We start from the raw sequence: 16,109 nt of genomic DNA, 5'->3' as shown, positions 1-16,109 counted from the left end.
AAATAAAAATGAAATTTTTTACTGATAAGACTTTTATGTTAGTTCTGTACTGTTTAAAAAAGGGTGGTGACTCATCCTCCTCACACGTGGCACTCGTGTACAGTCATCCAAGCCGTCCAATTGTGGGTCTGATTGGGAATAGAGAATATCTAGTCAAACTGATCAAGAAATCCACACTGTTTCGTGTGGCCCACATGAGTTTTGGATCCGCCGGAGTTTTAGAATCCTGTCCTACTGTGGTCTTTTCAAAACAGATGGACAGACGGAGTGGATTTGACAAGACTCGGGTGTGGAATGACGTTTTGGTGCACTCTAGAAGCACATGGCACGTGTGGACAGTGTACTCATTTATCTGAACCGTTCATTCGGCTTTGCCTACTGATCATGGTCTACCACGAAATTTTTGTAGTGATTCGAGGATTTTAACATCCAAACCTTGGACTTTATTTTCATAGCCGTCAGTTTTCCCAGCCAAAGTGGACTATATTGAATAGGCCATTGATATTGATCGCTGGACCTTTCTTTATCAGGTCAGCAATTTTTTTAACCGATTGGATAGAAATTTTCCTCTGATTTGTTTGTATTTTACTACAATAGCCTGCTAAGGTTTTTTGAACCTAATGTACGGTCAAGATAGGTGATTTAACAATCCCCTTTCTCAAAAAGCACGCACGCCCACCAACACTCCATGCGCGCAAAGACCACTTGACTGGGCACACTCGGGCGCGCGCGCAAATATACATACATGTATGTGTGTTTGTATGTGCGGGTGTACATTGAGTCGAATCGAGTAGAGTTGGCCTCAGCCGGGCTCGGCTCAGCCACTAGCTGACTTCAGCCTGAAGACAGCTTGGCTCGGTCCTCAAGTTTGATTGGCCAGCTTTGGCGCAGTTCGGTTAACAGTTCAAGCCGAGTTCACCATTGCAACATTTTCACAAACATTTAGATTGTATATTTAAAATCTCACTATATTTGAGACAATAACAATGGTTTTACAAATATTTTATCAAACACCTTCTAAGCAACATAAAAATAAAAATAAAAATAAAAAAACAGATGTTGATTTCATATACATACCTTCCTTGTCAAAAGTCACACTTCTTTGAGTCATTTCATTAAACACTTGGTGAGCAACATCAACATCAAAGTAATTAAGTCACTAATTTGATTTGTTCTGAGTTGGATCCAAGCTGGGTTCGATTCGAGTTGAGTTAAGCTGGGGCTAGCTCGAACTCATTTTCGAGCTAAAAAATTCAGCTTGACTCGGCTTAAACTCAGCTTCGAACCGAGTCGAATAGAGCTTTTTCAAGTCAACCTACACTATCTAAAATCATGTGAAAACACCATTAAAACATATAAAAGCACTTGATGAGGCCCACATGAGTTTTACTGCTGAAACTTGGTCCGAACCCTCATACAAGTGGGACACACATAATGGATGGTGAATTTGCAAACCACATCTCGGTGAGCTCAATAAATAATTATGAATGTGTTTTAATGGTGCACAACCCTCTCCACTTCTATATATGGTTTGTGGCCCACACAACCACGTCCGTCGATTGTTTCCTTGAACTCTTTGGTGGGCAGCGTGATTGAGTTTTCCCCATGTAATGACAGCATCAGTCTCGAGATTGATGTTAACAGTGAGCTTATTTAAGAAGCTTTATATATATATGAGTCCGGATCCTCTGTTACCGGGTAAACAGGGATTTCCTGTTATCCTGATCCTCATTGGTCCACGTCACCACTCACTTAAACGATAAAAAAAAATAAAAGAAAGCTTCGGACGCCAAACCGTTATTAAAAAAAACAAAGGAAAAAAAAAACCAGAAAAAGAAAAACGGAAAGGGAGGGAAAAGAAAAAGAAAAGAAGCTTCGGACTCCACCCATACATGCAGGATCTGCGAAATCTCCTGCAATTCCACCCAACTACATCAATCTTTCAAAATCCTGGGAAAAAAGCTATCAGAAATCTTCTTGGTTAATTTGAGCTCGACTTCAGCAACCGATCGCTATCAGTCTTCATCAGAACCGTATGTAATCCATCCATCCATCTTCTTCGTTCATGAATTCTGTTTTCTGCTTCCTTTTCCGTTGATCTTAGGATTAGTGTTTGGTTTTTGAACTTGAGCTCTTGAAATTATCCTGTTTTGGACGAGAATTAGAGAAAAAATTACCCTTGTTCAAGAATAGGCGTGTATTTTAGCGGATTGGGAAAGGGAAACCCAACAAATTAGCCCGGTTTATGATAATGTTAACCATAAGATAAGAGGATTCAGTTCAGTGAGTGGTCTGAGTGTGAATTTTTTTAGCTGATTGAGAAAGGAAAAATCTACAATAAACATGGGTTTATGAATGCCTAGAGAGAGAGAGAGAGTGGTCTGGGTGTGTATCAGAACCTGTTTAAATATCGTGCAGATTCACAGCCCAGACGGACCACACCACAATCAGCAGTGGAATTGAATGCCTACTCTTAAAATTTTGTGGCTTTCAGAAGTTTTGGATCATGCCGATACTTGTATTTTCCATTCATTATGGTGGTTATGACCTTATGAACGGGTTAGATGGCATATAAACATAAGGCTGGCCCCCACTAAGGTTTCAATGGTGGGCATTCCCATTTCATCCCACTGTTTTCTATGGTGTGGCTCACCCCAATTTTGGATATGCCTAGATTTTTTTGACCCATGTCCTAACCCAAGCCTGTAAAACTGATGAATGAATGGATATCACATCTACATCATGATGTGCCCCATAGAGCTTGCCTTTGTTCCTCTTGTTTAGGCAGTTAGGTAGCACCTATACAGGGAGAGATGAATTTTAGCTAAAGAGAGATTTGAGAAGAGATTTAGGAGATAGATCGCACTAGAGAGAAGTTTTAGGGAAGGGATTTGCCCGTGGCCCCCCTATTGGAAGCTCCTGTAGGTGTACGCTATGTGGGGCCCACTGCAATTTCCTTGTAACATCCACTCCATCCATCAATTTCAAAGACTTGTATTAGGACATAAGTTAAAAAATGAGGCGGTTCTAAAACACAAGTGGGGCACGCCACAGGAAACAGTGGGATTGAACGCCCACAGTCAGAAACTGTGGGGGCCACAAAAGTTTTAGATCTGGCTAATATTTGTATCTTCAATTCACCCCAGTGGGAATAACCTTATGAGCGGTTTGAATGTCACAGGCATTTAGGTGTCCTTGTCCAGATTCTTAACATGAAAAGTCATCTAAAGCTTCTTGCACCTTGCAGCTTCTTAGAGGCAAAATCCACATGCAATGATTTGGACTCTTCTTTGCTTCGATCCAAATCAATGAATCTTTATGGAGGTTTGCCTTGGCGGATCTCAAGTCCCCATAATACTTTTAAATTCCATACTTTCAACCTTTCCCTTTGCATGTGAAGTTTGCCAACTGAGCCACCCCACCCAATAGATTAGGATCTATGCAGAGGAAATTAATGCATTTGATACTATAAGTGGAATAGCCAACATTATTTGATTCCAAATTAAGAGCAATGCCTATTGTACGTACGCCCTTCAAATTCTACTAATTCCCTTGGCCTTGCTTCATCAAGACTATGAACACAAGCAATGCCATCGCATATACTTTGCATCGCACTTAAACAAATCAGACATGTTGAGATATCTAAGTCATCTGGTAGTTCAATCTCATGGGCGTAGTTGTCCAACTTTCTCTTTACTCGACATGGCCTGATCTTATTAAAGTTGTTAGGACTCCCCCCTTGAAACTTTTCTTTACGTAGATAAACTATAACAGTCTCCTTGTATCTTCTCTCGACAATGTTCATTTGTGGCTTCTTGGTACTTGGTATTGATCTCTTCGATCTTCTTTTACATAGATAAACTATAACAGTCCCTCTCGTGCCCATCTATTTTATACATTCATTCATGGAATTGATATCTCCACCCACCTTAATTGATTTGGTAGGCCACAAAAAGTCCCTCTCGTGCCCATCTATTTTATACATTCATTCATGGAATTGATATATCCACCCACCTTAATTGATTTGATTGCGCTCACTTGTCACTTTGTGATCTAAAATATTACATTTCCATTCTCAAAAAATAGAAAATGGGCATACAAGAATATTAAGCAAGGTAAATTGAAATATTTCGAACCTGATGCATTATAAGTTACCTTCCAACCACTGATAAGTTCCAACTAACATTGTGTCTCAAAACCCAACCTGTCCCCATATGAAAGGAAAATTGCATATCTTTAGCAAGAATTGTTTAAAGAGTTGTCACATGTCAATTTCTGTTTCTATTGGATTTGGATGCTACCCTGTTTCTTTTAATTTTTGTTTTTTCTTATGCTAGAATATGGGCTTCAGTATGTTATGTTACATGAGTGCTTCAACTAGACCGTGTTACCTGTATCAAGGTACGGGTATGAGTGGTATGGCTCTTTTGGGTCCTCCCAAAGGTTCATATTCTCTTGTTGCTGGTTAAAATACATCACAGAGCTTTCTTATATTTTCAGCAAGATCCCTTTGTCGGGGGGACTAGTAGTCTTCCTTAGAATCCCGAAACACACATGAAAAGGGATACCTTTCCGAGATCAAAGCATTATCCCAATTAATTCGGCTGACTATACGAATCTTGTTCCATCATTCCACTATCAAGGGACATGCATGCATAATATTTTTATTTAGCGGCACTTTTACAATTTCTACCAGCGCTTCTACAGTTTTTAGTGGCATTCATCAAAAGCGCCGGTAAAGGATAACAAGCGTCGGTAAAGGATAATAAGCGTCAGTAAAAGTATCTATTTTAGCGGCGGTCATAAAAAACGCCAGTAAAGATGTGCGACTGCCGGTAAAAGATACAACGACGTCCCCCTTTAGCGGCTCGAGTACAACCGCCGGTAATTCCTTTACGGGTGGTTTTTTAAACTTTTAGGGGCGTTTTTGGCTGCCGGTAACTTTCTTCCTTTTGCTAGTTGTTCTATTTGACCATCCACCTTGGTACTGAATTCTTTTAGCTACAGTACTGCCAATTTTTTATTTTTTATTTTTGGTTTTAGGTGCTTCTTTTCACTGGATGATATTCCTGGCAAGCACTCTATGGACATAATATGTCTGAGTATTCTAGCTGATGATCATCATAGATTTATCATTCTCCAAATACATGTACAAACCAGTGTTTTAAATAGCACACCCATAGTGTATACATAGTATACTGTAGCTATACCGCCTTCACATGCATACAGATGCATTTCACATCCAAGTTAGGATCTGGCTAATTGGTATTCACTTTATGCTTTCTTTGCAAAGGTACATCGATACAGGAGATTTTTTCCGAGTAGCTTGAGGAAAGGAGACTTATATCTAGAGGCAACTGCAAATTTCTGGTGCTTATCATCCAACGTTCATTATCAGCTTTCTCACTTTCAATTTCCCGTCTCCATTGATAAATCTGTGAACTCTTGTTCCTCCTCTTAGATGGGCAGAAGTCTTAAACTTCTTTTTTATAATATATTCGTAGGCAATAAACTTTTGGAATTGATAGTTTCTGATACCTGGGGATGTACTTGGTTTTGCTATTAGATACATTTCATTGATATTAGTAGATTTACATGGTATTTTTGCACGGTATGCACTTGTGTTTTTTCAAAGACTAAAATTGAATATTGAGAATATCTTCGAGTGTGTATAATCAAAAGTATTCAAGCCACCGGTGGTGGTGAATACAAGAAATTCAAACCCTTTCTTGAAATATGTGGTAATACTCACGGTTTCTCTTGTACAGTCTCCATGAATCTCTATGGTGTCTGATGGCCACATCCCACCAATTATGCCATTCAATGTTGTAATTTTTCTCATTAACCATCTACTTTTTCCAAACACACAGAAACTCTTTTTATTTCTCTTTTTTTATTATCAATTTCTTGGGGTTTTGGATATGAATGTTTTAATTAGGCTAGCTATGTATTGACTGACCATCCTCGCATGTGATACTAATGTACATCTAGACCATCCAAATTGTGGATGAAGCATATCTCTAAAATCACAATAATCACCAATTAATGGCCATCAAATGGATGGCTATAAGTAGGAAGTGGTCCAAATTTGAAGGGAAAAGTCAAATGGTTAATATTATCTTACAAATGCAAAATTTCCATTTATGCTTCATTCCAGTAGTGGTAGTTTATTCTTTAATTCCATATGCATTCAAAATCCCGATGCGAGTCGTAGATAAATCAAAATCAAGTCCAGCAAGGACTTTAACAGATGAAGGAAGCTTATCCTAATGACACGGAAGCTAATCATACTGGAAATTGTTTGTCTTTAACCAATGCTAACAATTCTTACCTCAGTAAGGTCATTTGTGTGACTCTAGGATTTATATGCTCCCCATGATTGATGAATATCCCCAAGGTGAGTTCACTTCTTTCTTAGGTTTTCTATTTTTTATTTGGCATATTTTGGTGATTTTACCATGTACTTTTGCATTTCTTATATTATATTATTTTGTTTTTATCTTTGTGCATTTGAGTTTTGTGGGTCGTTCTTTCTACAAGTCATTAACTAGTAACAGTGCTTGCTAAAGTTTCTTTTGGTGAATTTGGTTAATCATGAATTTTTATTTTTTAATAAAGGGAATCTGAAGGGGGTTCTTGCTCGGGAGACTGGTTTGGAGCCAAAGGAACAAAAGCTTTTGTTCAGGGGCAAAGAGAAAGATGATGATGAGTTTTTGCACATGGTAGGTGTGAAGGACATGTCAAAGGTGGTCCTCATGGAGGATGCAGCCAGCAAGGAGAGGAAGCTTGAGGAGATGAAGAGAGATCAAGTGATCTCTGGAGCTCTTAATTCAGTTGCCCTAGTCAAAGCAGAGGTTGATAAGCTCTCACAAAAGGTGACTTCTAAAATTCTACCAACAACATGCTGACTGCATTGTAGTTGAGATCATAGTTTAAAAACCCGAAAACTCAGCTTGACTCAAAGACTCTACCTGACTTGACTTGGTGGCTAGTAACAATAAATTAAAAATAGTAGGAATAGGAAGGAACATTTAAATTAGTTATCTTTGTTATTAGTCTTATAGAATGAGAAACCAAGCCACTAAAGATCACATAGCTCACTGGTTGAATGTGCTGCACGCCTACACCTATGTTATTCTACTTTTTATTAAAAAGGCCTGAGTCACAGCAATCACATTGAGTTGACGGAGTCTCCCTGAGTCAGGGTCAAGTCACTTTAAGATTCGAGTTTACCACTGACTAGGCTCAAAATCTTGCCGAGTTTTGTCGAGTCGAGTCAGCGAGTTTTAGAACTATGGTTGAGATTCATGTGCTTTTCCTTTTTTTAGAAATGATGTGGCTTAGATTTTGCAGGCGTCTTCTTTGGAGGCAATCATGCATGGTGGGACCAAGGTTGCTGAAAAGGAGTTTGTGGTGTTGACTGAATTATTCATGGTGCAATTGTTGAATTTGGATAGCATTGATGCTGAAGGAGAAGCAAAAGTACAGAGACGGAGTGAGGTAGTTAATTTTCTTCAAGTTGTGGTTGCCTTTCCCTTCCTTGCATATCGTGTACCTTTTCCCGCGTCTAGCTATCATCAGTGGGTTATAGAGCTTTGTGACCTTGCATCTACTGATATAGGTATTGAGTCAGAGCTCAGCAAGGGGCTTATCATTCCCTAATCGGTTTAAAGGGTTTGATCTATGCTTATACTTGAATTGTTGTGGTTGAATATAATGCAGATACTTCTTTCACGTGAATTGGAGTCTAGAGGAATTATCTGCTCCTCAACCAAATATGTGATGGCTTGATCTAGTTTTGTTTTTCACATGGGCATTTTTCATGAAATTTTTGTGAGGCTTTATTCATGTTAACTAAGTGCAAGAGGTTAATATTCAAATATGATGATCTTTTGGGAATCTAAAATCACTAGCTGCTATCAGATTTATTCGAAGTCGTTGATCGAAGAGCAAAGCTAATTGCGAGTGAGTCGTCAGATGAGCAGTCCATACAGCCACCAGGTATGCATCCCAATGCATTTAATGGTTTTCTATTTAACAATGTGTTTCGTTTGTACCTGGAGGGGGAACACCATTGTTTTGAGCATTTACACATGCTTTTCATGGATTTTAATTTTAATTTTAATTTTAAAATTTTTAAAATTTTTTTTTTTAAATTTTTTTAATTTTTTGTGTGGTTGTCTGCTACTTTAACTTTTCTCTGTTTTCTTCTGGCAACAAATAAGCTTCCAATGGTAAAGAAACTCAAGCCAAGAGGGAGAAATCAAAGGAGAAGGTATTTAAATGCCTATCTTTCATTTTATTTATTTGCTTATGGGCAGAATACTTCAAATGTGTTTGTTGCCCAACAGCAACAATTATGTTATTTATATAAAAAATTCTCAAACTTGATTGTTTTTACAGGGTCAGTTGACACTCTCCACTGTTGAACCTCCTAATCCTACAAGTGATCCTGAACATGAACAAAGAGCAGACTAGCATACAAGCATCTGCATTAAGTGTGACATCTGATAAAGATGAAGATGCCCCATCTGAAAATGCTGCTACCGTGTCCAGTAATTTTACTGACCAGAAAAGTACAGATGTTTTTGGGGAGTTGTGGAAATTGAAACCATTGCAAAGAGAAGGAAGTGCCATTATCAGTCATCAAATTGGACGCCACTCGTGCAGGATTTTAATCAATTGTGCCTAAATTTAGGCCTACAAGCACTTTAGCCTTTTGACACCACTCTTGCTAGGAGTAGACCATATAGAAGATTTGTTATTTATTTATATATATTCAAGACCATTTTCAATTTATTGTAATAAATGTTATATTTTTTTTATTGTGTAGTAATATAAATTTTGTTTAATATTAGTTTTAATTGTATTGCATCATTTTTTTGTTTCAAATATTAAAAAAATACAGGTTTCAATTGAATTATATATAATAATAATAAATTACTGGCTTGCACTGGGCCCTTACAAATCTATACAAAGAGTTTTATCGGCACTTGTATAGACTTTTGGCGGCGCTTTTTCGTGAGTAAAAGTGTCTTGAAACCATTCTTTTGCCGGCACTTGGATAGACTTTTGCTGGCGCTTTTTTCACTTTTGCAGCGCTTCTGTTAGAAATACAAGCAGCCAGCGAAAGCGTCAGGCCATGATTAGGCCAGAATTACAGGAATTGCTAGGCTTGACTTCTGTAATTTAATGAATATACAAGAGGCTATATGCATGGCCGAAACTATCTTCCATCAATATTAGTTTTTATGAAGGACAAAGCTTAACAATTGTGAAAATGTTGATTCGAGTGTGGCAACAAAATTGACAATGGAATTTATATAATATTATCATTTAAATTTTAAATATGTAAAAAAAAAAAATGCAGGTTACAATCAAATATTATAAACATTGTCTTGTACATATACAGACCTTTTACCGACACTTCCACATGCCTTTACTGGCTGTTCCATAAGCACCTTTACTAGCACTTATAAAAGTGGAGTTCGAATTCTCTGTTATTTGGTAAACAGGGATTCCCTAATTGCCCAGTCCTGATTGGTTCACGTCACCACTCACTTTTAAAAAAAAACTAAAAGAAAACTACGGACTCCAAACCATTATATATAAAAAAAAACAACCAGAAAAAGAAAACGGGAAGGGAGGGAAAAGAAGAAGAAGAGGGTGAGAGTCTCATCTCCTCTCTCTCTCTCTTTCTCTCTCTCTCTTCTGTCAGGTCGTTTTCCTTTCTGTCTAAAAGGAGAGAGTTATAGAAATTGCAGAAGATTTACAAGGTTGGTATTTGAATTTTCATATATTTTAGTTGGGTTTTCCTTTAAATTTGGATTCCACATTCTTTAAAAAGATTCATTGCTTTAGAGAAAAGCGATGACTGCTTCCGTTGGCAAGCTGTTGGATTCTTCTTTGTCATTTCACCGCCCTACCATAAAGATCACATTGCACAAAAATCAGGCCCTGATCAAACCGTAGATTGTTCATTGATTCCATCAATGTGACCCATCTTATTGGAGGGCCAGCCAGATTTTTGTGTAAGCCGATTTTCATGCTGCAGCCTACCGTTTTTAACGTTACGGATTTCCTGCGGTCAGGAAAAAGCAGCATCCTTACGACTCTAGCTCGTCAGTTACTCTGTATGATGGTCCTACGGCCAAGGATTTGCATACTATTGATAAGGCTTTTTTGTGCTAATAAGGCCTGCTGAATGAAATCCCTACTGTTGGAATGATGGGCCTCACCATGGATGGTGGACAAGTTGAGTTATGTAAGTTGAGTCATGCAAGTGATTGAAATCACATCACACTATTGTCTCAACCATGTCATGCGCTCAAGTACAACCTAATCACATAGTCCATCAACCATATCATATCCTCAAGTGTAACCACATCATATTATCATATAACCATATCATATCCTCAGGTGCAAACTTATCACGTTGTCCATCAATCGTATCACATTCTTAAGTGGATATATACCATATCCTTAAGTACAAATCTATTACGTTGTCCATCAACTATATCACATTCTCAAGTGGACACATCCCACTCACACAACCACATATCATATCCTCAAGTGTAACATCATCGCATAGTCCTTCAATTTCTTTCATTCTTAAGTGTAACATCATTACATTGTCGCACTACAATATCATATCCTCAAGCATAACCTCATCACATAGTCCATCAATTATATCATATTTTCCAAGTGTAACATGATCACACTGTCATACAACTTTGGATTATCCACGTCATGACATAGTCCATCAACCATATCGCATTCCCAAGTGGAGATCATTTATCACACTATAACACAATCATATCATATTCTCAAGCGCAAATAATCCATCAACCGTATCACATTCTTCAATCTGGAACCACTTTACACTGTCACATATACAACCTAATCACATAGTATATCAACTATATCATATTCTCAAATGTAACCACATCATACTATCACACAACCATATCATATCTTCCAGTGTAACCTCATCACATAGTACGATAACCATATCACACTGTCACACAACCATATCATATCCTTAAGTACAACCTTATCATATAGTTTATCAACCATATCATATCCCCAAGTAGAACCACTTCACACTATCACACAACTACATCATATCCTTAAAGATAACCTCATCACTTAGTTCATCAACTGTATCACATTCTCAAGTGTAACCCCATCATACCGGGGCAATATTATATCAACACCTTAAGTATAATCTCATCACATAGTCCATCAACTGTATCACTTCCACATATGCATGTACCTATTCTAATATAGATTGTACTCTGTTACATGATATCTGTCACCTCTTTCATTTATATTGGGATGCCTTCTAATATTCCAAGTCATCAATCTCAACCAGTTATTAGTTCTAGTACACATTTCATAGGCTGTCATGCAAACATCATACATCTTGCTCCTACAAACATAAGACCAGGCCTTTCGGAAGTGAATTTCTTTTTCTTGCTATGGAGCATTCCCTTAGAATTGTAATAGTAGTGCATGAGTAAGGGAGAGAGTTAAAAGCAAATAAATTTCAATAGTCAAGAATATTGATAAATATGATAAAAATTACTCACCCTAGAATACCTTCTACAAGTTAACTTGGAAAAATAAAAGTTTTTATGTGCATTTCAAATCTATTTAGCATATTCAAAATTTCAATTCCAGCCCAATTCAAAAATCATTCACCAATTATCAAGGCATTCGGTAAAAGGAGTCACTACAAGAAAACTGGCCTTTTTCGACAGTTAAAACTGCCGGCAAAGGCCTAGAAAACCGTGGGTAAAGCCTTTCCCGGCGATCAGGCAAGCGCCAGCAAAAGTGTTGTCGGTAAAGGCTTTACTGGCGACCAGAGACTTTTATCGACGATTGTGTTGGACACCCCTATAGGTAAGATTTACCATCACTTTTATAAGCGCTAGTAAAGGCGATTATGGAACAGCCGGTAAAAGGTCTGTATATGTGCAGGCCAATGTTTATAATATTTTATTGTAACCTACATTTTTTTTTACATATTTAAAATTTAAAAGATAATATTATATAAATTACACATTTTCATAAGTGTGTAATGTGATGAGGTTACACTTGAGAATGTGAAACAGTTGATAGACTATGTGATGAGATTACATTTGAGAATATGATATGATTGTGATAGTGTGATGAGGTTACACTTAAGAATATGATACAACTGATAGACTATAAAATGAAGTTACAATTGAGGATATGATTAGTTGTATGATAGTGCGAAGTAGTTGTGCTTGAGAATGTGATATGGTTAATGGACTACGTGATGCGATTGCACTTGAGGATGTGATATGGTAGTGTGATAGTGCGATGAGGTTATACTTGAGAATATGATACGGTTGATGAACTATGTAATTAAGTTGCACTTGAGGATATAATATGGTTGTGTGAGAGTGATGTGGCTCCACTTGAGAATGTAATACGATTGATGAATTATATGAGGAGGTTACACTTGAGGATGTGATATGGTTGAGTGATAGTGTGATATGGTTACACTTGATAATATGATATAGTTGATGGATTATGTGATGAAGTTGTACTTAAGGATATGATATAGTTATGTGGCAGTGTGTAGTGGTTCCAAATTGGATAATGTCATGTGATTAAAGGACTATATGATGATGTTAAACTTGAGAATATGATATGATTGTATGAGAATGTGAAGTTGTTCTACTTGAGAATGTAATACGGTTGATAGACTATGTGATGAGATTGTATTTGAGGATTTATGATATGGTTGTGTGAGAGTGATGTGGCTGGTTGATGGATTATGTGATGAGGTTGTACTTAAGGATATGATAGGGTTGTGTGGCAGTGTGTAGTGGTTCCAAATTGAATAATGTCGTATGATTGAAGGACTATATGATGATGTTAAACTTGAGGATATGATATGATTGTATGACAATGTGAAGTGGTTCCACTTGAGAATGTGATACGGTTGATGGACTATGTGATGAGATTGTACTTGAGCATTTATGAAATGGTTGTGTGAGAATGATGTGGCTCCACTTGAGAATGTGATATGGTTAATGAACTATATGAAGAGGTTACACTTGAGGATATAAATTGGTTGAGTAATAATGTGATATGGTTACACTTAAGAATATGATATGGTTGATGGATAATGTGATGAGGTTGTACTTAAGGATATGATAGGGTTGTGTGGCAGTGTGTAGTGGTTCCAAATTGAATAATGTCATATGATTGAAGGACTATATGATGATGTTAAACTTGAGGATATGATATGATTGTATGACAATGTGAAGTGGTTCCACTTGAGAATGTGATACGGTTGATGGACTATGTGATGAGATTGTACTTGAGCATTTATGAAATGGTTGTGTGAGAGTGATGTGGCTCCACTTGAGAATGTGATACGGTTGATGAACTATATGAAGAGGTTACACTTTGAGGATATGATATGGTTGAGTGATAGTGTGATATGGTTACACTTGAGAATATGATATGGTTGATGGATTATGTGATGAGGTTGTACTTAAGGATATGATAGGGTTGTGTGGCAGTGTGTAGTGGTTCCAAATTGAATAATATCATATGATTGAAGGACTATATGACGATGTTAAACTTGAGGATATGATATGATTGTATGACAATATGAAGTGGTTCCACTTGAGAATGTGATACGGTTGATAGACTATGTGATGAGATTGTACTTGAAGATTTATGATATGGTTGTGTGAGAGTGATGTGGCTCCACTTGAGAATGTGATACGGTTGATAAACTATATGAAGATTTTACACTTGAGGATATGATATGGTTGAGTGATAGTGTGATGTGGTTATACTTGAGAATATGATATGGTTGATGGATTATGTGATGAGGTTGTATTTAAGGATATGATATGGTTGTGTGATAGTGTGAGTATATCCACGTAAAAATGTAATACGGTTTATAGATTATGTGATGAGATTGCACTTGAGGATATGATAGAGTTGTGTAATAGTGCAATAAGGTATATCTACTTAAGAATGTGATATGGTTGATGAACTATGTGATGATGTTGCATTTGAGGATATGATATGGTTGTGACAATTTGACATGATTCCACTTGAGAATGTGATACGGTTGATGGACTACATGGTGATGTTGCACTTGAGGATGTAATATGGTTATTTTTATATATCTAATTTTCAATATTCATTGATTTAATTCTCTCAAAATAAATAATTGAAAAGAAAAGAAAAAAATTTCTTAGTTCATGTACATTATGTGTATTTTATGTACATAATACGGTAAGCGAGAAAGGTGAACCCCATTTGTTTTTTAATTAGGCTCGCTTGAATTCATGTACATTTTGTGTTATTTAGGTGCATTATATGATAAGTGAGGCTTATTTTTTTTTGTGGGTTTGTAAAAATTTATGTATAGTAATTTTGAAAATTGATGAAATTAAATATTAAAATTCTACTTATGGATGCATTTGAATGTCATCCATATATTGAAATTTTACTTTTGAAATGTGATAATGACAAAGGAAGTTGAGTTATGCAAGTGACAAGTTTGGAGATTGTTGGAGGCTCTTGAGGCTCTTACAATTAGTCGGTGCCTACTTTTGATGATTTACAAACACATCTCAATGCTTAGGTGTTGAATTGCAATTGATGCAAGCTGAGGGTGATGTTTGTTAAGATGTTAATATGGAATGGTTCTTAGCAAAATGGTAAGCTAAATAGTTTAGTCCATTTTGGTAGTTGAACATGCAAGTAACCATAGTAAGGTGTAAGTCCTTGAATGTGAATGGAATAGAGCTAACTAGTAGCTTTAACTTTGTTGTTTAGTAACCACAATAACATCGATTGTGAATGGAATGGAACCCACTTTCGTTATTTACTTTATTGTATTATGTTGTTACAATTCAATTGAACATCCAAATATGGCATTTTATTCACCAAGTGATATGACCCTGCATTTAACTAAAATTTGTCACTTGAATCTACTTAGGTAGTTGCTACTTTTTTTTTAGGACCTCTAAATTTCTATTTTATTTCTTTTTCGTTATTTCTTTTGAATGATTTAAATGAATGAAGATTGAAAACTGGATATATAAAAATAAACTATAATCTTTGAAAAATAAACAACCCTATTATATTCTCAACTGGAACCACATCATAGTATCACACAAGCATATCACATCATCAAGTGCAACCTCATTACAAAGTCCATCAACTGTATCATATTCTCAAATAGAATAACCACATCATGCTATCACAGTGTGATGAGGTTACACTTGAGGATATGATATTGTAGTGTGATAGTGTGATGAGGTTACACTTAAGATTGAAAGAAATTGAAAGACTGTGATGAAGTTACATTTGAGGATATGATATTGTAGTGACAGTGTGATGGGGTTACACTTAAGAACGAAAGAAATTGAAGGAATGTGTGATGAGGTTACATGTGAAAATGAAAGAAATTAAAGGACTATGTGATGAGGTTACACTTAAGGATATGATCTATGGTTGATGTGGTTGTGTGAGTGTGATGTGTCCACTTGAGAATGTGATACGGTTGATGGATAACGTGATGAATTTGTACGTAAGGATGTGCTATGGTAGTGTGATAGTGTGATGAGATATATATCCATTTGAGAATGTGATACGATTGATGAACAGTGTGATGAGTTTGCACTTGAGGATATGATATGGTTGTATGATAATGTCATGTGGTTACACTTGAAGATATGATATGGTTGATGGACTATGTGATTAGGTTGCACTTGAGCGCATGACATGGTTGAGACGATAGTGTGATGTGATTCTACTTGAGATTATGATACAGTTGATGGACTATATGATGAGGTTACACTTAAGGATGCATATGATATGGTTGTGTGATAGTGTGATATGGTTCCACTTGAGAATGTGAAACACTTTAGGACTGTATAATGAGGTTGCACTTGATGATTAATATGGTTGTTTAACAGTTAGTGTGGTGGATCCACTTGAAAATGTGATACGATAAAGCGGTTATGCTCTTCCCACTACACCAAAATCGTCAAGAACTAAATGCTTCAGGAACAGTTTAAAACCGTTCCTAAATGAGGTGTCAC

At 36.7% G+C, this 16,109-nt stretch overlaps 1 protein-coding gene across 1 annotated transcript; it reads left to right on the top strand.

Moving 5' to 3' along the window:
* Positions 1-6,740: 6,740 nt before the first annotated feature.
* On the top strand, positions 6,741-8,757 carry LOC131237758 (BAG family molecular chaperone regulator 1-like). Its single transcript, XM_058235714.1, has 6 exons — positions 6,741-6,875; positions 7,354-7,500; positions 7,622-7,673; positions 7,924-8,001; positions 8,226-8,275; positions 8,404-8,757. The coding sequence occupies exons 1-6, from the start codon at positions 6,756-6,758 to the stop codon at positions 8,476-8,478; spliced, it is 522 nt and encodes a 173-aa protein (XP_058091697.1). The 5' UTR covers positions 6,741-6,755; the 3' UTR covers positions 8,479-8,757.
* Positions 8,758-16,109: the final 7,352 nt, after the last annotated feature.

Source organism: Magnolia sinica, chromosome 2 (assembly GCF_029962835.1).
Source record: "Magnolia sinica isolate HGM2019 chromosome 2, MsV1, whole genome shotgun sequence".
NCBI lineage: Eukaryota > Viridiplantae > Streptophyta > Magnoliopsida > Magnoliales > Magnoliaceae > Magnolia > Magnolia sinica.
Note: the sequence above shows the minus strand (reverse complement) of the source record. Positions and strands in the feature narration are given on the sequence as shown.